Here is a 22,791-nt window from a genome sequence, read left to right on the forward strand (position 1 = left end):
CCTCCCCACCCAGCCCCTCCCCACCCTCCCCTCCTCACCCAGCCCCTCCCCACCCAGCCCATCACCACCCTCCCCACCCAGCCCCACCCCTCCCATTTTTGGATGCATGACGGACGGACACAATAATCCCCTGTGGGCTGGTGTAACCAGGATGTTCCTACCAGTATTATCAGTTGTTTTTTGTTTGCATTTTGACCACAAGCATTGTGGTTAATGCAGACACGATTCCTTGTAAAAAGGTTTCAGTTGCCAGAAAAAAGTGGAAAACCCCTATTATTATGTTTTGGTACTGGCAAAGGAGGTCCAATGAAAAGAGAGAATGCCATTTTAAACAGATAACGTTTTTAGTTGTACTCTCTCTCCTCCGCATGTGCTCTCCTTACCCATGCCAGCTCTGTTCACCCCCCCACCCCACCTCTACCCCGGTACCCAACAACGTGAGAGGCACACCTGGGGCTGGCAGATCGCTTTATTAGGCAACTCAATGGCGGAGAGAGGGGGAGGGGGGCAACGCACAAACCAGGCCAAGCCTTCAAGGTGTCATTAAAAAATAAAACCCACACCTTACAGTATTTCATTCGGTGAGCAAATCCAACAACGCAACCAAAAGAACGCGTGCCAATTATCAACACCACTCCCCGTTCCCACTCCCCCAACCTGTGACGACGCGATGGGGAGTTAGCCCCCCCCCCAGCCCCCCCACTGGCGGACCTAAAAGAAGAGACCCACGATTGTGAGATCCCAGAGGTGGCAGAGGGGGGGGGGGGAGGTTAAGCGAGGCGTGTGCACGACCCTCACTCATCAGTCTCCCGTCGTCAACTCACACTCCCGTGTGTGAGTGTGCGCGCGTGTGAGTGAGTGTGTGCGTGGGCGTGTGTGCGAGTGCGTGCGAGCGTGTGTGCGTGTGAGCGAGTGAGTGCGAGTGTGCGTGTGTGTGCACGCTAGGACGCCGCTGCGCACCGACCGCACTCAAGCGCAGCTAAAAGAAATGAACACAAACAAGCAAAACGCAATTAGGGAGAGGGGGAAGCAACAACAACAAAAACCCCCACGCAAACACACCCCCCCAGCCCCCCCCCCCACCCAACAATAAACTACGGCCGGAGCCCGTGCCACACGTGTCGCTCCGTGGTGCCACGCGCGTCGCTCCGTGCCACGCGTGTCGCTCCGTGCGTCGCTCCGTGCCACGCGTGTCGACTGTGACAGCGCCCCCCGGCTACCATTCCCAGAGGGGCAGCACCTCCCCAAGGGGGGGGGGCGTCTGTGGCTCCTCCACCCCACACGCAGCGCAGCCCCCCCCCCCCACCGGCACCCACCCCCCACGCCCCCCGCTTCTCAGACTCAATCGAGTCCGCACGGCCGACAGACGGATTCGTGCACGTCGGGAGAGAGAAGAGAGGCGAGGGGGGGGGCCCAGGTCCGTGCAGTCCCCGATGTGTGCCACCACGTGTGTGTGTGTACCACCACGTGTGTGTCTACCACCACGTGTGTGTGTGTACCACCACGTGTGTGTGTACCACCACGTGTGTGTATCACACCACGTGTGTGTGTACCACCACGTGTGTCACCCCGTCTGTGTGTGTACCATCACGTGTCTGTGTGTGTACCACCACGTGTGTGTGTACCACCACGTGTGTGTGTACCACCACGTGTGTGTACCACCCCGTGAACCACCCCGTGTGTGTACCATCCCGTGTGTGTACCATCCCGTGTGTGTACCACCCCGTGTGTGTGACCCCGTGTGCCACCCCGTCGGTATCACGTGGGCTGCGGGGGCCCCGGTGGGTCTTGTGATCTCTCTGGAGCCCCAGGTGTCCTGTGAGCTCAAGTGTCTTGTGAGCTCTTGGGGATCCCCCAGGTGACCTGTTTGCTCCATGCCCCCCCCCCTCCAGGTGTCCTGTGAGCTCAAGTGTCTCGTGAGCTCTTGGGGAGCCCCCAGGTGTCCTGTGAGCTCTTTGGTGGGTGGGGGAGGCACCAGATTGACACCTTGCCACATTCTGCCGCTGAACTCCATTGGGCGTACGAGACAAATGGACTTGAAGTCACACGATAATTATTATTTTTTTGAAAATATTCTTTTTCAAAGGTTCTTTTTCCGACGATTCAGTCGAAAGGTTTCTCGCGCGCAGGAGAGGCGGGCGAGGCGGGCGAGGCGGGCGAGGCGGGTTTGCGGTGTGCGTGCGCACGCACGAAGCTCTGGCAGCGTGGGGGAGTCCTCCTCCACCACCCCCATGTGGAACGTCGTCCGACATCCGACGATCTTCCGCGAGCCTCGACACCGGCAGCCCCGCGACCGGCACGTGGGGGGGGGGGAGCGGCGGTGGTGAGAAGTCATGTGGCTCAGAGATTTCTGTTTGACAGTGGGGAGGAAGGGCTGGAGGGGCGGGCGGCGGAGGAGTCGAGCGAGCAGACTAGCCCGCCCCTCGTCCGAGTGACGCTCGAAACTCGTGTCCCCGCGATCGTCACCACCGTCACCGTCATCGTCGTCGCGAACGTCCAGCCTCGGGTGCGGAGGCAGCTGGCGCCGGTGTGGGTGGGGTAGGATGGGGGGGGGGGCGGGTGGCAGCGGGCGCCGCTACAACCACGTCGGGGGTCGTGTCCCCCTCTCACTGCACGTCTGTGCGGCGGTAGTAGAGCAAGTAGGCGGTGCGGGGCAGCATGGGCTTGAGCACTGCGGAGAGCGCCGTGGGGCGCACGCCCTGGTCGTCGTAGTGCAGCCACAGGCCCAGGCCGGCGTGCTGCACGTCCGTAGTGTAGTGGCCGCCCGTCGCCGTGCCGCCGTGGTGACACGTCACTGCGTGGGGCGACGCGGCAACGTCAGAGCAACAAAGCGACGCGGTTAGTCACCACGCGGCGGTGCGTCAACACAACGCGGCGCGTCAACACAACAATGCGTCAACGCATCAACACGACGTGATGCATCAACACAACATGACATGTCGACAAAACACAACGAATCGACGCGTCTACACGACACTCGCAGACACCCAGACTCGCAGATACAGCCTCAGACACAGCCACACTCACAGATACACTAACAGACAACCACGCTCACAGACAACCATGATCACAGACAACAAGGCTCAGACAACCACGCTCACAGACAACCACACTCACAGATACACTAACAGACAACCACGCTCACAGACAGCCACGCTCACAGACAGCCACGCTCACAGACAACCACGCTCAGACAGCCACGCTCACAGACAACCACACTCACAGATACACTCACAGACGGCCCCGCTCACAGACAACCACGCTCACAGACAACCACGCTCATAGACAGCCAGACGAAGAGGACGGCCAACACTCACCGGCAAACAGACGGTAGCTCCTCTGGCCCTTGGAAAGCTTCACCTTGGCAATTGGGGAGAGCAGGTCTGGGAGGCACCACACAGACCCCAGCAGAGGAACAATCAGCGTGGCACACATCGACAACAACAAGAACACTTCACGTTTGTGAGGGGCATTTCGCCCGCAGATCCCAATGCACCACCGTGTACGCAAAGCCAGGAAACAAACAGAGGCTGCAGGGATAAACGGCCAGAACAAGGAGGGGCTCAATGGCCAGGTTGAAGAGGCGAGATTTCAAGACGGCACTGAAATAGCTCCAACGACTCTGATCGTCTTATTGGCAAAGCCTTCTCACCTCAGGAATTGAGCCTCGACCTGGATGCGTGCATCCGACCGGCTTTGAGTCTGGCTGCACGCATAACAACGCGTCTGTCTGCCTGGCTGAGTGAGTGTCTCTCTGCCTGGCTGAGTGAGTGTCTGCCTGGCCTGGCTGAGTGAGTGTCTGCCTGGCCTGGCTGAGTGAGTGTCTGCCTGGCTGAGTGAGTGTCTGCCTGGCTGAGTGAGTGTCTGCCTGGCTGAGTGAGTGTCTGCCTGGCTGAGTGAGTGAGTGAGTGTCTGGCTGAGTGAGTGTCTGCATGGTTGAGTGAGTGTCTGCCTGGCTGAGTGAGTGTCTGCCTGGCTGAGTGAGTGTCTGCCTGGCTGAGTGAGTGAGTGTCTGCCTGGCTGAGTGAGTGTCTGCCTGGCTGAGTGAGTGAGTGTCTGCCTGGCTGAGTGAGTGTCTCTCTGCCTGGCTGAGGGAGTGTCTGCCTGGCCTGGCTGAGTGAGTGTCTGCCTGGCTGAGTGAGTGTCTGCCTGGCTGAGTGAGTGTCTGCCTGGCTGAGTGAGTCTCTGCCTGGCTGAGTGAGTGTCTGCCTGGCTGAGTGAGTGTCTGCCTGGCTGAGTGAGTGTCTGCCTGGCTGAGTGAGTGTCTGCCTGGCTGAGCGAGTGTCTGCCTGGCTGAGTGAGTGTCTGCCTGGCTGAGTGAGTCTCTGCCTGGCTGAGTGAGTGTCTGCCTGGCTGAGTGAGTGTCTGGCTGAGCGAGTGAGTGTCTGGCTGAGTGAGTGTCTGCCTGGCTGAGTGAGTGTCTGGCTGAGTGAGTCTCTGCCTGGCTGAGTGAGTGTCTGTCTGGCTGAGCAAGTGTCTGCCTGAGTGTCTGCCTGGCTGAGTGAGTGTCTGCCTGGCTGAGTGAGTGTCTGCCTGGCTGAGTGAGTGTCTGCCTGGCTGAGAGAGTGTCTGCCTGGCTGAGCGAGTGTCTGCCTGGCTGAGCGAGTGTCTGCCTGGCTGAGTGAGTGTCTGCCTGGCTGAGTGAGTGTCTGCCTGGCTGAGAGAGTGTCTGCCTGGCTGAGAGAGTGTCTGGATGGCTGAGGGAATGTCTGCCTGGCTGAGTGAGTGTCTGCCTGGCTGAGTGAGTGTCTGCATGGCTGAGTGAGTGTCTCTCTGCCTGGCTGAGTGACTCTGCCTGGCTGAGTGAGTGTCTGCCTGGCTGAGTGAGTGTCTGCATGGCTGAGTGATTGTCTGCATGGCTGAGTGAGGGTCTGCCTGGCTGAGTGAGTGTCTGCCTGGCTGAGTGAGTGTCTGCATGGCTGAGTGAGTGTCTCTCTGCCTGGCTGAGTGACTCTGCCTGGCTGAGTGAGTGTCTGCCTGGCTGAGTGAGTGTCTGCATGGCTGAGTGATTGTCTGCATGGCTGAGTGAGGGTCTGCCTGGCTGAGTGAGTGTCTGCCTGGCTGAGTGAGTGTCTGCATGGCTGAGTGAGTGTCTCTCTGCCTGGCTGAGTGACTCTGCCTGGCTGAGTGAGTGTCTGCCTGGCTGAGTGAGTGTCTGCATGGCTGAGTGATTGTCTGCATGGCTGAGTGAGGGTCTGCCTGGCTGAGTGAGTGTCTGCATGGCTGAGTGAGGGTCTGCCTGCCTCACCCTTGCTGATCTCCAGCTCTAGGGGGTAGTCGATGGCCTTGAGCAGCTTTTGCGAGCCGCCGGTTTTGTCGTAGACAAAGCGCTTGAGATGCAGCACGAGGACCGGCGGCAGCTCCTCCAGCGTGATGCGACGACACACCTCCACCTGCTCACACGCGCACGGAGGCACAGCGCACACGCACGTGCGTGGGAAAACGCACGGCACGCAGTGGGACGGTGCATACCCATGAGCTAACGATCACCCAGCGTAGACCTTAACAGACTGTTGGGGCAAGTGCCGATAGCGAGCAGCGCCTATGAAGGTCAGCACGACGCATGAAGGGGTGGGTGACCAACACCACGCCCCGGCCGCCTTTGCCTCCCGAGTGGCGATGTTTACACACCACACCAGGTCATAAGACACGCGCACACACAGACGCGCGCGCGGAAACACACAAAATCATCATGGCGATTGTGCCAGGCTAAGTTCACTCCGGGGCCATGTGAAGGGCTTAAGGCTCTCACAGGCATGTCACGGGAGAGGCCCAGATGCTATGCAAAGACACACACACACCGATACACGCACGCACACGCACGCCGCACACACCAGTCCATCGTACGCAAGCACAGTGGCCCACAGCACAGGGCAAGCAGCACAGGTGTCCGTGGCGAGAGACAGCGCGGGCGGTGAGGGCAAGGGCAGAACGGGGGTGGGAGGGAGAAGGGAAGGGGAAGGGGGGTGATCTCCATGCCGGCGGGGTCAGGGTTTTTTTTTATAAATAACTTTTTTAAACTATTTTTTATTTTACCAGGCAAGGCTCACTGAGCTATGTATCTTTTTTTCAGAAGCGACCTGGCCACAACTGATAGCTGAACGAAGTGGCTTATCAATCACGTGGAATTGTTTAGCAGCCAAATTCTCTGGACGACTGACACTGATTCTAAATGTGGAGGGGAAAAACCGAAGGAACCCGGAGAAAAATCCACGCGACCAGGCGAGGTGGTTAACATCACGACACCCTTAACAGGGACACGAGGGGCCCCGGTTCGGCCGTGATGGGCCCTCCCCCCGCCCGCCAGAGCCACGGCCGCGGCATCGCCACACCGAGCGCGTGCGGACATCACCGCCGAGAGGGAACCTCGCCAGGGCCCCCCTCTCGCTGGGGGCCCACGCTTGGCGCGGCTGGGTTCACACGCGAGCTTCAGTAAACACGGCCGCTCAGCCACGCAGCCTCCAACGCCGCGGAACGCAAGTCAAGTGCGCTGGGCGGTGGGTGTGGGGGGGGGGAAGTGGGGTGGGTGGGGTGGTGGGTGGGGTGGGTGGGGTGGGTGGGGTGGTGGGGGGGGGAGGGGAAGCAGGGTGGGTGGGGTGGTGGGGGGCGCGCTGTCAAGATGGCACGCGGACGCCAGGGTGAACCTCCGCTCGGTGAACAGACCGCGCGCAACCGAGCAAGCGACCCGAGTTTCATTGCCCGCTCACGGCCAACACCACTGACGATTATTCTGAACCGGTCCTGGGCCTCCCCTAGGTCGACACAGCTTCAAATGAGTACCTGGTGCGGTGTGTAAACATCGCCACTGGGGAGACAAAGGCGGTCGGGGGTGGTGCTGGCAACCCACCGCCCTCGTGTGCCGTGCCGGCCTTCGTAGGTGTTACTCGCTAACAGCACTTGCCCCGACATTATATTAGGGCAAATACTCGCGACAACGGTGGCGAGTATTTGAACCGGTCCCGGGCCTCAGCTACTCAACGAGTACCTAGTGCGGCGTGCGCAAACTACAGCAGCGCTGGGAAGACAAAGGTGGCCGGGCGTGGTGTTGGCCACCGAGCCCCTCGTGCGCTCGCCGCGACAGCACTTGCCCCGACGGTGCGTCGCTGGCGATGCCATGGAGGGGAAGGGAGGGAGTTTGTCTGCGGTTACCTCCTGCCGGTTCTTGGTGGTGTACCCTTGCACGGCCTCGCGTGCCACCAAGCCCTCGAGCGCGTCGCGCAGCGTCCACACGCGCTCCGCGCTCACGTCCAGTGGCAGCGTGAAGAACGGCTGCAGCGTCGCCGACTCCTTCACTCCCGCCTGGTACACGGCCGACCTGCGCGCACGCACGCACGCAGGCACGCACACACGCACGCACACACGCACGCACGCAGGCACGCACACACGCACGCACACACGCACGCAGGCACGCACGCACGCACGCACACACACACACGCACGCACGCAGGCACGCACACACGCACGCACGCACGCACACACACACGCACGCACGCACACACACACGCAGGCACGCACACACACACACGCACGCACACACGCACGCAGGCACGCACGCACACACGCACACACACACGCACGCACACACGCACGCAGGCACGCACGCACACACGCACACACACACGCACACACACACACACACGCACGCACGCACGCAAAGACCGCCACAGTGTAGCATTTAATGGACTGTCGGGCTCGAGTGCTGTTGACGGACAACATTGCTGGTCGTTTGCGGGAATCGAACTTTGTTCGCCCGGTTCATAGAACGGTTGTGTTAACGAGTACATTACGCAGAACACACACACACACCCGCGCGCACACACACCGAGACACGCACACAAGGCACCGCGGAAAGCGGTCGTCGCGTTTACCCAGAAAACCGCCCCAACGTCACGTGACACGCACGGGCCGGCACAACGACCCAGCGCAGTCGGCCGGGGAAGAGGAGCTCGGCTGAGAGGTGGTGGTGGTGGAGGTGAGGTGGAGGGGAGGGTGAGGGACCCACCTGATGCATCCACCGAAGATGTCGGTGATGGGCGAGCGCACGAACTCGGCGGAGCGCGTGATGGCCGAGCGGTTGCGCGGCCCGACCTGCTCCCACTCCTCCTCCTCCTCCTCCTCGCCACCCTTCTCGTTGTTGGCACGCTGGCCATGACCATCGCTGTCCTCCAGCTGCAACCCTCGGCCATTACCATGGGCACCACGGGGCCCACCGGCCTCCGCATCCCCCTCGGGGCAGCCGTCAGAGCTGGCCCCATCGGAGGCCACGCCGTTTGTCGCAGCTCCTAGCAGAGGAAGGGGAAGCACCAGCGGGGGTCGGTCAAGCGCCGCACACGTCAGCTTTTCAAGAGGAGGTGGTCCCGGTGTCTGTGCGTGTACGACTCTCTGTGTACGTCAATTGTATTGAGGAACTGTGTGTTGTTGTCTAGGTGTGGTCTGGGACTGTATTTGCTGTTAATTCGCTGCCTTGCCGTTTTGATGACCGTGCGTACATGTGTTTACGTGTCCGTGTGTCCTCGTATCTGCGTGTCCTGGTATCTAGCTGTGTATTTATCCAAGTGTTAGTGCAACCCGATGTCAGTGTCCCTTTGTCCTGGTGTATCCTGGTGTCCCGAGCACATCTGAGCATCCGCGTGACCCCGGCGCGCGTCTGATGCTCACCGTCGGCGCTGTCCAGCCGGCGCAGCGACAGCATCTCGTCGTGCAGCCCGTTAATCACAAAGCCCAGAAACTCCTCCGCATCCTCCTGCCGACCCTGTGGGGGACGGGGCACAGGTCACGCGCTCATCAGCACCGGTGGCGAGCGATCGGCACCAGGCAACCGCGCGCACGCAAAACACGCGCACACACAAACGCAAGCGCCTGAACGTGCACGGCCAAAGACGTACGCGTAACGCGCGCATCACACGTCACACGCACGCGTCGCACCTTGTCGCACAAGCTGGACTTGACGATTGACAGCAGCTTGTAGATGAAGGCCGGCTCGAAGGGCGAGCCCACGCGAAGGTCTTTGCTCTTCTCCGGAGGTCCAGCTGAAGAAGGGAGGGAAGCTCAGTGTGGCGAGTCCGCAGCTACGGCTGTTAACCCTTTGCCATTCCGATGACGTACACGCACACGTACGTCATCGGAGTAAAATATTTATAAACCTTCTTGGTTCTTTCGGTAAAGTCACGTAGAATGGAAATAATAAAATAATAAAAATAAAACATAATAAAAGATGCTTAATTTTTTTTCTTTTATTATTTCCATTCTACGTGACTTTACCGAAAGAACCAAGAAGATGAATCCCTGCAGTCACGAAAGCTTAAAATCGAAATATTTAGAAACGTTCACACAACGCCGTGCGGGAGGCCGTGTGGGCGAGTTCGGCGTCAGCCATTACACAGTGCGGTCGTGTCGCCGTACTTCTCCGCGGCGATACGCCTCTCCAGGCAAAATAAGCGCCGAGCCGATCGCGCGCTCCGAGATTCAGCGGCGAGCGGCGACGCCACCCTTCGACTTAAGAGACGACTCGGCGCGGGAAAGGGGTTAAGTGTCGGCGATCTGTTCATTAACGCTTGGGTGGAGGAGGGCGTAGGATACAAAGTGGCAGTTTACGCAGGCGGCGATCCGACCCAAGAGTCAAATTAAGAAGGAAGAATCATCAGGGTCATTGTGGGGAATGAATACCCTTTAACGGGCTGCAGAGGGCACCGAAGAAGAATCGATTCTGTAAACGATCGTCAAAAACGTGATCATCGATTGACAACCCGAGTGCAACCGAGTGGGGCGTGAGCAACCGGGCACACGGCCAAGCGGCTCGACTCGACATCTGTGCAAAACAGCTTCACAGCTCGCCGGATTTGTCCGGGACAAATAAAGATTCCGATTCTGAACAAATCCCCCAACTGGCAAACTATACCCAACTGTGAAACGTAGCGCCTCCGTGCGAGCCTCGCACTCTAAGAATGGCACGAATGCCAGGCGCACGAAACTAGCAGCGCGCCGCCGCGTGTGGCGTGGCGCCACGCAGGCCGTGTCGGTGGCGCCACCCGCTGGCGATGTTCGACGCCACGCGACTCACCGGTCTTGGGTTTGGATGGCGGCAGCATCGATCCGTACTCCTTCATGAGCCGGACACTGGAAACACACGCACACACACACACGAGACGTTACATTCGCGCGCACACACACACACGCACACACGCGTGCGTGCGTGCGTGCGGGAAATTCTCATGTTCTGAAGACGCTTCAGTCTACTTCACTATCACTCCCCGCATACAAAGATCCTCCGCCGTGTAGCCTTAACAAACTGTTGGGGCAAGTGCTGTTAGCGAGCACCTATGAAGGCCGGAATGGTACACGAGGGGGTGGGTGGCCAGCACCACGCCCGACCGCCTTTGTCTCCCCAGTGGCGATGTTTACACACCGCACCAGGTACTCATTTTGAGGCTGAGTCTACCTAGGGGAGGGGCCCAGGACTGGCTCAGAATAACCGTCACTGTGGTGTTTGGCCGCGAGCGGGAATCGAACTCGGGTCGCCGGGTTCGTCGTGCAGCACGCTAACCGCTGCGCCACCGCTCCCCACACTCGCAAACGTGCATGTGCACCTGCATGTTTGTTACCCATGGTCAGATGTGGGTACGTGCCACCCCCCCCGCCATCCACCTCCCGTCACCGCAAAAACGAAGTTTCCCCACCTGTTACGAGCGAGCCTCTATGAAGGCCGGCATGACACGCTAGGGGAGTGAGTGGCCAACATTATGCCCCCGTGCTCATGTTTTTTTTCCCACAACACACCAGATACTCGTATAGCAGAGGTCGCAACCGGGTACCCGATACCCGTACCCTACCCGATACCCGGCTACCCGTACCCGGCCGGGTACGGGTACCCGTTTGCGACCCTGGTGCGGCCGGGTACGGGTACGGGTAGGCCGTGAGTCACTGGTGAGTCACCGTTTGTCACTCATTTCGGGTATGATACGGGTACGGGTAGGGAACGGCTAGCCGTACCCGTCCGGGTACGGGTACGGGTACCCATTTGCGACCCTGGTGCGGCCGGGTACGGGTAAGGAATCAAAACCCGTTTGCGACCTCTGTCGTATAGGGCCGAGTCGACCTGGGGAAGCCCCACGACCGGTTCATATTCTAGTCGCCGATGTTGGCCGTGAGCGGGAATGTCGCCGGGTTTCACCGCTCCGCTCGGTAACCTCGCCAGATCGCCTCCAACCACAACCGCCCCCCTCCCCGTCCCACGCCCCACGCTTCTCTGCGCACACTCACAACGCGTCCAGCATGGGCGTGGCGCTGGCGGGGCGCTCGCCGTCGCCATACAGGGGCAGCGCGCGCAGCAGGTGGTAGAGCGGCGCGCAAGCGACAAGCACCTGCAGGGTCTGCGCACACGGTCAAGGTCACAACCAACGACAACGAATCCCCCTCCATCCAACACACACCACCCCACACCCCCCTCCCCGAAAAGCCATAACTTAACTTGTATTTAAGGGCTGGTCTTTTGGAATTTTTCCTCACTTGATGCGGTAGATTTTAGCTGTGACGGTCCCACCTGATGACGGAGACTTGTGTTGCCTCCGAAACGTCGTGATTTATTATTTTATTTCTATTATTACTTCTATAAATTTTATTTTAATTTTTTTACCTACGTGACTTTACCGAAAAAGCCTAAGCGTATGAATCCTTGCAGTCACGCAAGCTTCAAATCTAGAACCATAACAGACTGTTGGGGCAAGTGCCGTTATAGCGAGTAGCGCTTATGAAGGCCGGCACTGTGGCACACAAGGGGGTGTGGGGTGGCCAACACTACGCCCGGCCACCTTTGTCTCCCCAGTGGTGATGTTTACACCCCACACCAGGTACTCAATTTAGGTTGAGTCGACCTAAGGGCAGGCTTATGAACGGTTCAAATAATCGTCACTTGTTGTAACCGTGAGAGGGTATCGAACTCGGGTCGCCGGGTTCGTAGCGCAGCGCGCTAACCGCTACACCACCGCTCCCTACACACTTGCGCGCACTCACACACACCTACACAGACGCAAATGTCTCCCCAGTGGCGATGTCTTCACATCGCGCCGGGTACACGGGAGGGGGGTGCCGTGCCGGCCTTCATGTGCGGCTGTCCGTATGCCTGTCTCGTCTATGTTTGTCTGCTGGTGTGGATGGGTTTGGCATTGCCAAGGATACGGAGTTGATGTAGCACCAGTTGCCCCGATTGATCAGCCCGCGTGGTTGCACGGAGACCGGCTTGTAGGACAACGGCGTCAACGACAGGAGCTCTGAACACACACGCGCACACACAAATACACAAAAACAAAGATCCCCCGTGTAGCCTTCAACAAAACTGTCGTCGAGGCTTTTTGTAATGCCTTTACTAACAGATTGTCGTGGCAAAAGTGCCGTTAGTGAGCACGTATGCAACAACGACAACTGCCATTCGCCACTATGTGGCGGTGACGTACGGCGCTTGTGCCAGGCTCTGTGCACTTTGAGGCCGCGTGAAGTGTCGAAAACTCACCGGCAGCAGGTCACGGGACAGACGCGAGTGCTATGTGCACACACAAAGATAAAGTTCCCCATATAGCCTTAACAGACTGTAGGGGCAAGTTCGGTTAGCGAGCACCTATGAAGGCCGCAACGGTACACGGAGGACCCAGAGAAAAATCCACCATGGAAGCGGTGACCTCTGGATCGCAAGGAGGTCCCCCCGCCCCACCCCACAATCTTCATCGGCAAGGAGCCTCACCGGCTATCCTGGCGGCACAGGCGTCCTCGGCCACCGACACGGGCCCAGCTTTGTGCGACGGCGCTGTCTGCGGCACGGGCGCCTCCTGCGACCCCGGGCTCCTTTCCCCCCCCGCCGCCGCCTTGTAGTCCCCGGCGGGCTGGTCGACGCGAACGGCGGCGCCGGGCCCCGGTGACGGCGCGGCTGGCTTGCTGGCACTGAAGAGGCTGGCCCAGGTCTTGACGCCGGGGAGCGCCGGCGGCTGTGGCCTGGCGTCGTGAGCCGCTGCGTCGCCTGCAGCAGTAGATTTCCCCGCGACAACAGCAGCAGCAGCAGCAGCAACGGCCGGTGCCTCTCTGCTGTCAGCACCAGCTGATGGCTCTCTCCCTGCAGCAGTAACGGCTGCTGCTGGCGCCGGTCTCCCTGCAGGAGCAGCAGGCGCTTCTCTTCCTACCGCGCTCGCTTGAGCATCTTTCGCCGGAGCAACGGCCGCTGGAGCATCCCTCCCTACGGCGGACGCCTCGGTGAGGCAGGACGAACCACCGTGAGCAAGGGTCGGCGTGTGCGGCCGTGGGTCCAGGGAGGCCGCGGCCGGCACCGACACCGCCGGCCGACCGCCTCCGCCGACGGTAGCGGCGGTGCCGCCGGCCGGCGCCGCGTTCGTGTTCGCGCCGGGCCTCGCCGGTGCCGTCTCCACGCCGTTGAGCTGCGCCGAACCTTTCCGGGCTTCGCCGCAGCGCGGGGCGTTGGGCGCCACCGCCGCCACGGGCACCACCTGCTCCTCGCGCGGCCGAGCCGGTGCCGGCGCGTTGCCGGCAGCGCCGCTCGCGCGCTGCTGCCGATCGGCGGCAGCCGGGGGCAGCGTCACGACCTCGGACAGCGCTGGCATGGCGGGGCCGAAAGAGATCGGGGCGATGGTGGCCATCGGCCTGGGGAGCTTGGCGGTGGCGTCGCCGGGCGCCGAGGACGAGCGCCGGTCTCCAACAGGTGGCGCCATCGGTGCCAACGCGGCGCCGTCCCGTAGCAGCGCCGCCCTGGGCACGGTGCGCGCGTTGGTGAACACGACGGGCGGGCTCTCGCGCTGGCGCCCGCTCACGTCCGCAAAGTTGGTGTCGCCGCCGAACTTGAAGCTGCCGCCAGTGCGGATGGCGCTGACGGGGAGCTGGTGGGCGCCTCGTGTGGCCAGCATGATCAAGCTGCTGCTGCTGCTGGTGCTGTTCCCAACCTGCTGTGGCTGCTGCTGCTGCGGCGTTGGCTGCGGCTGTTGCTTTGGCTGCGGCTGCTGCGGCTTCTGCTGCAGGCACAGCGTCGGTTGCTGCGGCTGTGCGGCAGGCGCCTGCGGCACCGGCGCCACCAGCTGCACGGCCGCCTGCGGCGCGACGGACATCACGACCGGCGGCGTGCGCTGGGGGAGCACCAGCAGGGGCACCGTCATGGGCACCGTCATGGGCACCGTCAAGGGCGCCGTCATGGGCGCCGTCGAGGGCACAACCGGCACCCCCGGCACAGCCGCCATGCCCAGCTGGTTCACCAACAGCGCCTCAACGGGCAGCCCCTGCGGGCCGTTCATCAGCATCATCATCACCACCGGCGGCGGCGGCTGGCCCTGCGGACCGCCGATGCCCGGCAATTCGGTCGGCTGAGCGGCGCTCTGCGGCGGGGCCGGCGGGGCGGACGGCACCGGCGGGAGCGCGGCGGCCGGCGGCACCACCGGCACGGGCCGCTTGCAGAGCGGCGCCGGCTGCTCGGTGGGTTCGGCGGGACGGGGCACCGGCACGGACGCCTCGGGTGGTTGTCGGCGCTGCGGCTGCAGATCCTGCGATGGGGGGAGCGGCGAGGAGGAGAGCTGGCCCTGGTGGGGGGGGGGCCGCCCCCTGCGGCGGAGGCGGGGCGAAGGGGGCGTCCGGAGAGGCCTCGTCGCCGTCGTCGGCACACGACATGCCGTTCATCGCGCCGGTGCCTGCGGGCGGAGAGCGCGCGTGAACGGAGCGCGGGCCAGAGAGCGTGCCGCTCTAGCAAGCGCAGCGGTCAGCGCCTCGCGCCATGGACCCGGCGACCCGAGTTCGATTCGCTCACGACCAACACCAGGATTATCTGAACCGGTTCTGAGCCTCCCCTAGGTCAACTTAGCCTCAAATGAGTACCCGGTGAGGTGTATAAACATCGCCACTCGGGAGACAAAGGCGGCCGGATGTGGTGCTGCCCCTAGTTACTACTATGATGAGCCAAGAATGTCTGTGTGTAACGCGCGTGACGTCACTCCACATGCCGCGCCCCCCAACAGCAGCGGTACGGGCCAGCGTGTACCAGCGTGTACCAGCGTGTACCAGCGTGTACCAGCGTGTACCAGCGTGTACCAGCGTGTACCAGAGTATACCAGCGTGTACCAGAGTGTACCAGCGTGTACCAGCGTGTACCAGAGTATACCAGCGTGTACCAGAGTATACCAGCGTGTACCAGCGTGTACCAGCGTGTACCAGAGTATACCAGCGTGTACCAGCGTGTACCAGAGTATACCAGCGTGTACCAGCGTGTACCAGCGTGTACCAGAGTATACCAGCGTGTACCAGCGTGTACCAGAGTATACCAGCGTGTACCAGCGTGTACCAGCGTGTACCAGCGTGTACCAGCGTGTACCAGCGTGTACCAGAGTATACCAGCGTGTACCAGCGTGTACCAGCGTGTACCAGAGTATACCAGCGTGTACCAGCGTGTACCAGCGTTTACCAGATAACCGTGTCATGAGCAGCGGAGTGCATCGCCGTGGTGTCCCCTTCACACCCGATCGTTGTGTGCCGCCGTGCGCGTTGCTGCGAGCGCCAACTGTGGGTACCGGCGCGTGTGGCGCCCGTGCGTGGCGTGGCGCGTGGCGCCCGTGCCCCTCACCGTCCTGGTAACCGTAGTAGCCGGGGGGCCGTTTCTTCTTGTTCCGCCGCTCCCGCGGGCCGCCCGAGCTGCGACTGGAACCATCGCCGTTCCCGTCCGCGCCGGCTGAGACCGTATGGAGAGAGAAGGGAGAGAGGTTTCATGATGCCATGACGGTCAAGTATCGGTGGTGCCTGCGCTCCTGTGCACACGAGCACGTGGGCTTGCACATACACGCGTGCTTGTGCGCGTGCGTTCACGCGTGCGTGCGCGTGCGCCGTCGCACCTTCGCCGGCGCTCATCTCGTCGCCGTTGTTGAACGCCGGCAGCGGCTGCAGCAGCACGACGGGCGCCGTGTGGGCGCTGCCAAAGAATGCGGTGGCCGTCGGCGCCAGCCCCACGGGCAGGGCGTGGACCGGCACCAGCGGCCGCGGCACCACGACCGGCGCCGCTTCCGCGCCGGCAAGGGCCGCCTGCGATGGCACGAACAGGGGCAGCCGCAGGGCGGCGGTCGGCACCGGGTGGCCAAACGTCAGCGGGGCAGCCGGGCCCATCGACGGCGCCGCCGCGTGAACGGAGCCGTTGGGCGGCGGCGGTGGCGGCGGTGCCGGGTCTCCTGTCAGAGGAGCGGCAACGGCGGCGGCCGCGGCGGCGTCGGTCCGGCAAGCGATCATCGGCGCCGGCGGGAACGGTGGCGGGGCCGGCTGGCGAGGGAAGGAGGTGGCGGGCTGGTCGAGCGGCAGGCAGAACTCGGGGGCTCGTGGGTTGAGCGTGCTGGGCCCCCCCGCCTCATCAGGAGGGGAGCCCTCGACCGAGTTGTCCCCACCGTTGCTGCTCGCGAGCCCCCTGGCCGGCTCGGAACAGTCGCCCCCTGTGAGGACAGGGCAGAAGCCAGGTTAAGGCTGTGTCACGATTCATCGTCGTGGTCGCGTGGATTTTGCTCACGACTGGACGAAGGTCTACCCCCCGGAGCCGTCGTCACCTCTCGTGGTCTCGCGATAAAATTAACAATCCACAACAACTCCTGAGAACGAGCCGATTTGATGGCTCCGTTTGTCTGTGCTGGGTATCGTCTCGCTACAGTGGGGAGATGCTAACTGCCTCGCCTGGTTTTCAGGATGTTGTGGGTTCGATCCAGACCCTGAAGCATGTATATATGGAGTTACATTATCAGAGTTATGTTTTTTTGTTTGCATTATGACTGCAGGTATTGTGGTCTATGCAAACATGACTCCTTGTAAAAAAGGTGTCAGTTTTGTTGTCAGATAAAAGGGTAAAAAAAACAATTATCATATTTTTTACTGGCAAATGAGGCTCCGATGGTGTAAATCGTTACTTTTCTTAACAGTCTGAACGCCATTCACTTGGCCTTCACCGAAAGCCACGAGTCACACTTTCCACGCCTCAACGTCACTCCAAGCGGGCGCATCTCCACGCTTCATTACGCATGTAACAATTCACCCAATTGCCAATTATCACTTGGCAGATGCGCAACTGCGAATAAAAATTCATTCTCGCCACGGACACGTTTGTTATTCACGCCATTTGTTACGGCGCAACACCATCACAAAAGGCGCTACACGTTTCACAGACGGGTATTGTCGGCAGTAGTTTTGGAAACACGTAGAACTTCCTTCGCACCGGACGTAGCCAACCGTGCTTGTCGGAGGTTGCAGCAGGGAGTGATGCTGCTTTGTATTTTGCGGATACAAGGGTGTTTCGCTGACGATGACGCTCATTGGATCACGTGTGTAAACATTACTTTGTTCAACCACTTAATCAAAAGCTAGCGCGCTCAACGAAACCCTACTAGCTGCACGACGAACTTTTGTCAGTTAAAGCTATTCCAGGGCATCCCTCAAACGTACGACTGGCACCGTCAGTCATCCGTACACCACGTCAACGGCAAAGAAAAGCCCCCAAAAATAAACCAAAGCGACACGTGCTTGTTTGTCTTACCAGTATGGCCTGTCGCATCATCATCGTCCGTGTCTTCCGAGCATGGAGGAAGCTGCCCCAAACACAAAAAAAGTTGAGAGGAAGCTGTTAAAATCGGCATTTCATTTGCAAGCGGTGTGAGAATTAAAAAAAGTCAACAATTTCTGTAGATATAGAAATAGGTTTTTACCCTTTTAACTGGCAACAAAACTGACACCTTTATACAAGGGATCATGTTTCCATTAACCACAACACTTGCAGTCAACATGCAAACAAAAAGACAACTCTGATAATGAATGCACTGTCCTTGAAATTGATTGGTCCACACCCGAGACAGCTTTTCTTAGAGCCTAGTCTCACATGGTGTTAGACCAGATGACGCCAAAGGCGCACAACTCAAAGACAACGCACCATCAGAGTATTGAGAGCTCGGGGTGAAGCATTTACATTAATTTCTGGAGATTACGAGAGAAAAAAATACCCCATCACAGCAGGGAAAACAATGTCAATAACTGAGAGAACAGCAATTCCTTTACCGTGGCCCACCATTGCTGGGAGTCCAACACTCCTTTTCATTCACACTGGCTCATCTCGTAAAATCAGTGTCACTTTGTGGTTGAAGTTAACAGTGATTGCCCTATGAATAGACTCCGCTCTGCCCAAGATTAGTGGCTTTTCCACCTGGCGCAGGAGCTGTAAACGGGGGATAAGCGCTGCTGCATTAATTCTCAATTCACTTCCACTGCCCCCGTTTGTTTGGGGTTGCCTTCCCTCGGCAATCCAGTGCTGCTGACGACGAACTATCCAATGGTCAGGGCTCAAGACCTTCCTTTTTGCCTCTGCCTACGACTGCCTCTCTCTCTCTCGCTCCCTCAACCACTGTTTAAGTACAGCATCTTGGGATGTGGTCACGTGTAGATGCTACGTAAATCCACATTGTATTGTATAGACTAGCACTCGGGTGTCACGCACGTCTTGTGTGCAAAGTGCAAACAGTGGCAGCAGCAGCAGCACTTTATCTCCAATTCTCTGTTGAAATGCCGGAGACGCATGGCTTAAACGAACGACTGTGCGTGCGTGCCATTGTGCACACACACACACACGGACTGCACTTGAGAAGGTAGTCGGGGACCTCTGGGGTACTCACCTCCACGGAAATGTGCGAGTTCTGGAAGTATTGTTGCACCTCTTCATGGCTGAACTCCCCGAAAATATACTGAGGGAGAGAAAAGACACCAATTTGCACGTGGGCTTCACAGTCACACAATAAACGGAAGTTTGCCCTTGCAAGTATTCAATTAGCAGTACATAGTAATTGGGTAGCGGTCTGGGCAAAACGCTGTGGGGTTATTTGCAAATAGCCCTCTTCACTCTGGATTGTCTCCACGTTTTGGGAGCCAGTTGTTAACAGGGCGAATGCGTAATAGCAACACAACGTTATCCTATAGTCTTCTTCACATTGGAGTTGAAGTGGGCTCCCCCCCCCTCCTCCTTTATGGATGGATTGACGGAGCTCATGCGTAAAGAGTGTTACAATTCATCACCGTCATAGAACAACAAGGCGTGGAGAGGGGGGGTTGTGGGGACCGCTGGGTCAAGGCCTCCGCGAGCCACCGTCATCTGTTATTGTTCCTTCGGAGAAACAATCCACCTGGCTCCTCCTGTGCACGTGCTCCTATGTCCACGGTGGACGTCCTCTCGAGTGCCGTGAGTCTCAACCACTGCGTCGTTTGGATAAGAGGAGGCCGGGTGAGCTGGCGTCACACGTTCAAGCATTTTTACAACTAAAAAATAACCGGCCAAAATTACTTCAACTGCGTAAATGCCACACACGGCAGCATTTCCTCTTAGTGGCAGACTCGTTTGTAAAACACGTCTTCGTTCGAGCCTTGCGCTATGAAAACGGTGTCCCACTCATGCGGGATCCGTTGTCCTTACCAACCTTCTCCACGCTGCCCTGTCATGCGCCATCTCTCATTCCGCTCCAATTTACCACGCACGGTGCAAAACACCGTGCGTGGTAAATTGTTACAATAAAATATTTTGGTTAAGCCGGTGTCTGTTTTGGTGCAAGGGCCTGGCATCTCAACAGACTCCTCTCCCCACCCACGTGAAGAGCTCTTTCCTACGGCTGGAGCAATCAACAACAATAATGAAACCGCCTGAGAAGAGAAAACGTGGCAGGCAAGATTTTGGGCAATGCCACTTCTTCATATCTGTCAACCCCTTATCGGTGCCAACCATATTACAGACCAATTCAGACCTTATTGATCACCCCGTGCCCCCTTGTAAATCTCAACGTTCATCCTACAAAGTCCCATCACAAGGGAGAAACACAAACAAAATAGACAAAAAAAAAAAGTTTTTGCCCGCATTGAAATGGCTGTACGCCGTATTGACTTGAAAACTCAATTTCCCGATACAAAAATATGGGGGTAAACCGTATGGGTTGTTGACAGCGCCGCTTCTTTCTTGCGCATGAAAAAAGGTGATAGGCCGCCACCGCTGCTGGTGACGCAACCAACACGGGGCTTCAACTCATTCAGGATGAGTCACTTCAAACCAAAAGTGCTGAGTAACTCCATGGTTACTCAGCATTTTTTGGGCTTGCAGAGAGGTTTACCGTCAAGTCACCTCAACAGGTATTATTCGGTCGCAGGCTTGGTGAAGAGAGCAGGGCTCATCAAAAACGGGAAGGGGGAGCGAATTAAGAGGGGATTGATACTAAGGGGTTAATCAGGATAGTGTGGGTGGTGCGGTGGAGTAGTGGTTCACGCACCGCACCATCAATTCGACAAAACCAAAATTCGATTCCCGGCCACGGCGAAACATCAGCGGCGGGTGGACATGAATTCCATCACAACTGTGATTGTGTAATTCGTAAGCGTCTATCCATTGCTGGGCGAAGGTCTCCCCCCATGCGGTCGCTATCCCTCGGGGTCCAGTGCTGCTGCTACCATCTCACTGCCACACGTCCTGAAATCTTTGCTCCACCGCCATGGAGGTCCATCCTCATGGGATGACCTCTCGACTTGTGGCTGCCACTCTCACTCCAAACGTCGTGATTTTTATTTTGATTTTACTTTTATTAATTTAAATTTTTTACCTACGTGACTTTACCGAAAAAAACCTAAGAATATGAATCCTTGCAGTCACGAAAGCTTCAAATCTAGAACTCTCACTCCACATCACCGGCCTCGTCCATCAGCCATCATCATCGTCCTCCTATCGAGCGGTGATTTAACCTACCCATTCATTGATTCTCTTTACATTTCTTAGAGGTGGGAAATGCCCCTCCTGGACATGTGTGAATAAAATAAGCTTCATAGCTCATCGGATTTCCTCAGGTATAAAATAAATATTCTGATTCAGCATCGGGCCAAATGTTCTCAATGGCCATACAAACTCGTTAACGCCGCAACTCTGTCGCTTACGCCCATATGTTAATCGTCGCAAGCCAAGGCGCCCACCAACCCCCTTTGCATGTACGCCCGTTCACTGCATCGTACCCCGTGTGCGAATTGGTTTGGTCTGGCATCGTTTTCACAGTCGACGCCGCCTCTCGATTCTGTATTCACTTTGCCTCTCAAACGCGTCTCGAGACAATCTCGACCATTAGCCGAGTTAGAAGGAGGGTGAGGGAAATGATAGGCCAAAGGCTCTGACGAAACCCCTTGTAAGTGATTTGGTTTAACCGGCTGTAATGTTATCCACGGCCACACCTCGCCTAATATAGTCACTTTCCCTTCCTCGCTAAATGACACGCTTGCACAGTACAACACATTTAAAGTGCAATTTCGTCGTCTTTACTTAAACCCTCATCGATTGCATCGATTGCAGATTTGTTCACGGGGGGAGTCTCGATTCGACAAATTAAAAATGCGTTTTTAAAATATTGTGGGTTTTTTTTTGTTCCGCTGAACTACGTTGGCAGTGGGTTGGGCCCACAAAGCAGCAACGTGTAGCCCCAAAAGAACGAGGCAAAACGTGTTGACCTGCGTTGCGTTATGCGTGTCCCCGATGTGGCGGCTCTTGCAGCAAATCGGAAGGCAAATGCCGCCCTCTGCATCTGCCTCAAAAGAAACGCGGTGATATTTTTTATTTTGTCCGTCTGGTGGACAACTCAAATCACCCTCGGACGCGATCGGAAATCATCGCTCCCTCTCCTTTGGGCCGCCACTCCCACCACCAGCCAGCCCCTCGTCCCATCGACCCCCCTCGTCTCTCCCCGAGCCCCCCACGAATGCGTGCCCCCCTTTACCCCATCACTTGGGGGGGCAATGCGCTCCCTCTCCTTTGGGCCGCCACTCCCACCACCAGCCAGCCCCTCGTCCCATCGACCCCCTTTCGTCCCCCCCCGCCATCTCCTCCAGCCCCCCACGAATGCGTGACCCCCTCTTTACCCCATCACTTGGGGGGGAGATGCGCTCCGTCCTTTGGGCGGCCACTCGCACCCCCGCCACCAGCCAGCCTCGTCCCATCGACCAACCTCGGTCCCCCCTCCTCCTCCATCACCACCACCACCACTTCCCCCTGGCCACGCACTCGGCCCACCGCACAAACCACCGCGCGTGGCGAGAAGTCCCCCTCGACCGTCCGGCGCATCTCACAGACGTTCCACGCAACAACCACCACCACCACCAAGCGAACACCACCCGGGGGTGGGCAGATAGAGCTTCGTCCTCGGCTTCCTCTTCCCTCGACGAGACGAGGCAACGCGCTTGCCCCGAAGCGGCCCTCCTCTATGCGCGTGGCCTACTCACGCCGAGTAACCCGACAGCAGCCGGAGCTCTCCTCTCGCTCCCTTCCCTCACCGCCTCGAGCCTCCACCGCCGTCGGGTGTGGGGGGAGTGGGTGGTCGTCAGAGACGCCGCGTTGCCGGTCCGCGTGCGTGCGTGCGTGCGTGCGGTTTTTATAGTTACCTTCGCGCCGCTCTCCATGTCGATGTCGTGCACCTCGCTTCGTGCGCCGCCCGCCTGAGCGCACCGCACGCTTACCCCGCGGTCGCCATTGTCGAGCGGAAGAGACCCCCACCCCACCAACCACCCCCCCCTCCCTCGTTTCGGGTCACGTGACGCGGAAAAGGGGCGTGGTTGGGAACGCCGAGAGCGGTGCGCACGCGCAAAAGTGTCAACATCCGGGGTTTTCGCGCCGTGTGTGCAGAGGGGAGGGGGAGGAGAGTGTGCGCGCGCATGCGTGTCAGTGTCGACATCCGGGGCTTTGTGGGGGGAAGAGAAGGGGGGTGGAGAGACGGGGGGGGGTGCGGGGGGTTCAGG

General features: G+C 58.9%; 1 protein-coding gene across 1 annotated transcript; it reads right to left on the minus strand.

Annotated features, from left to right (window-relative positions):
- Positions 1–1,083: 1,083 nt before the first annotated feature.
- On the minus strand, positions 1,084–22,550 carry LOC144949635 (uncharacterized). The gene is given in 17 exon segments (XM_078879614.1): positions 1,084–2,794; positions 3,318–3,383; positions 5,249–5,393; positions 7,150–7,315; positions 8,003–8,282; positions 8,659–8,752; positions 8,926–9,029; positions 10,061–10,116; positions 11,260–11,369; positions 12,175–12,266; positions 12,734–14,279; positions 14,281–14,672; positions 15,599–15,703; positions 15,864–16,448; positions 17,537–17,588; positions 18,663–18,731; positions 22,438–22,550. Coding segments are annotated over 17 exon segments (4,068 nt in total). The 5' UTR covers positions 22,456–22,550; the 3' UTR covers positions 1,084–2,606.
- Positions 22,551–22,791: the final 241 nt, after the last annotated feature.

Source organism: Lampetra fluviatilis, chromosome 54, assembly GCF_964198595.1.
Source record: "Lampetra fluviatilis chromosome 54, kcLamFluv1.1, whole genome shotgun sequence".
Lineage (NCBI taxonomy): Eukaryota > Metazoa > Chordata > Hyperoartia > Petromyzontiformes > Petromyzontidae > Lampetra > Lampetra fluviatilis.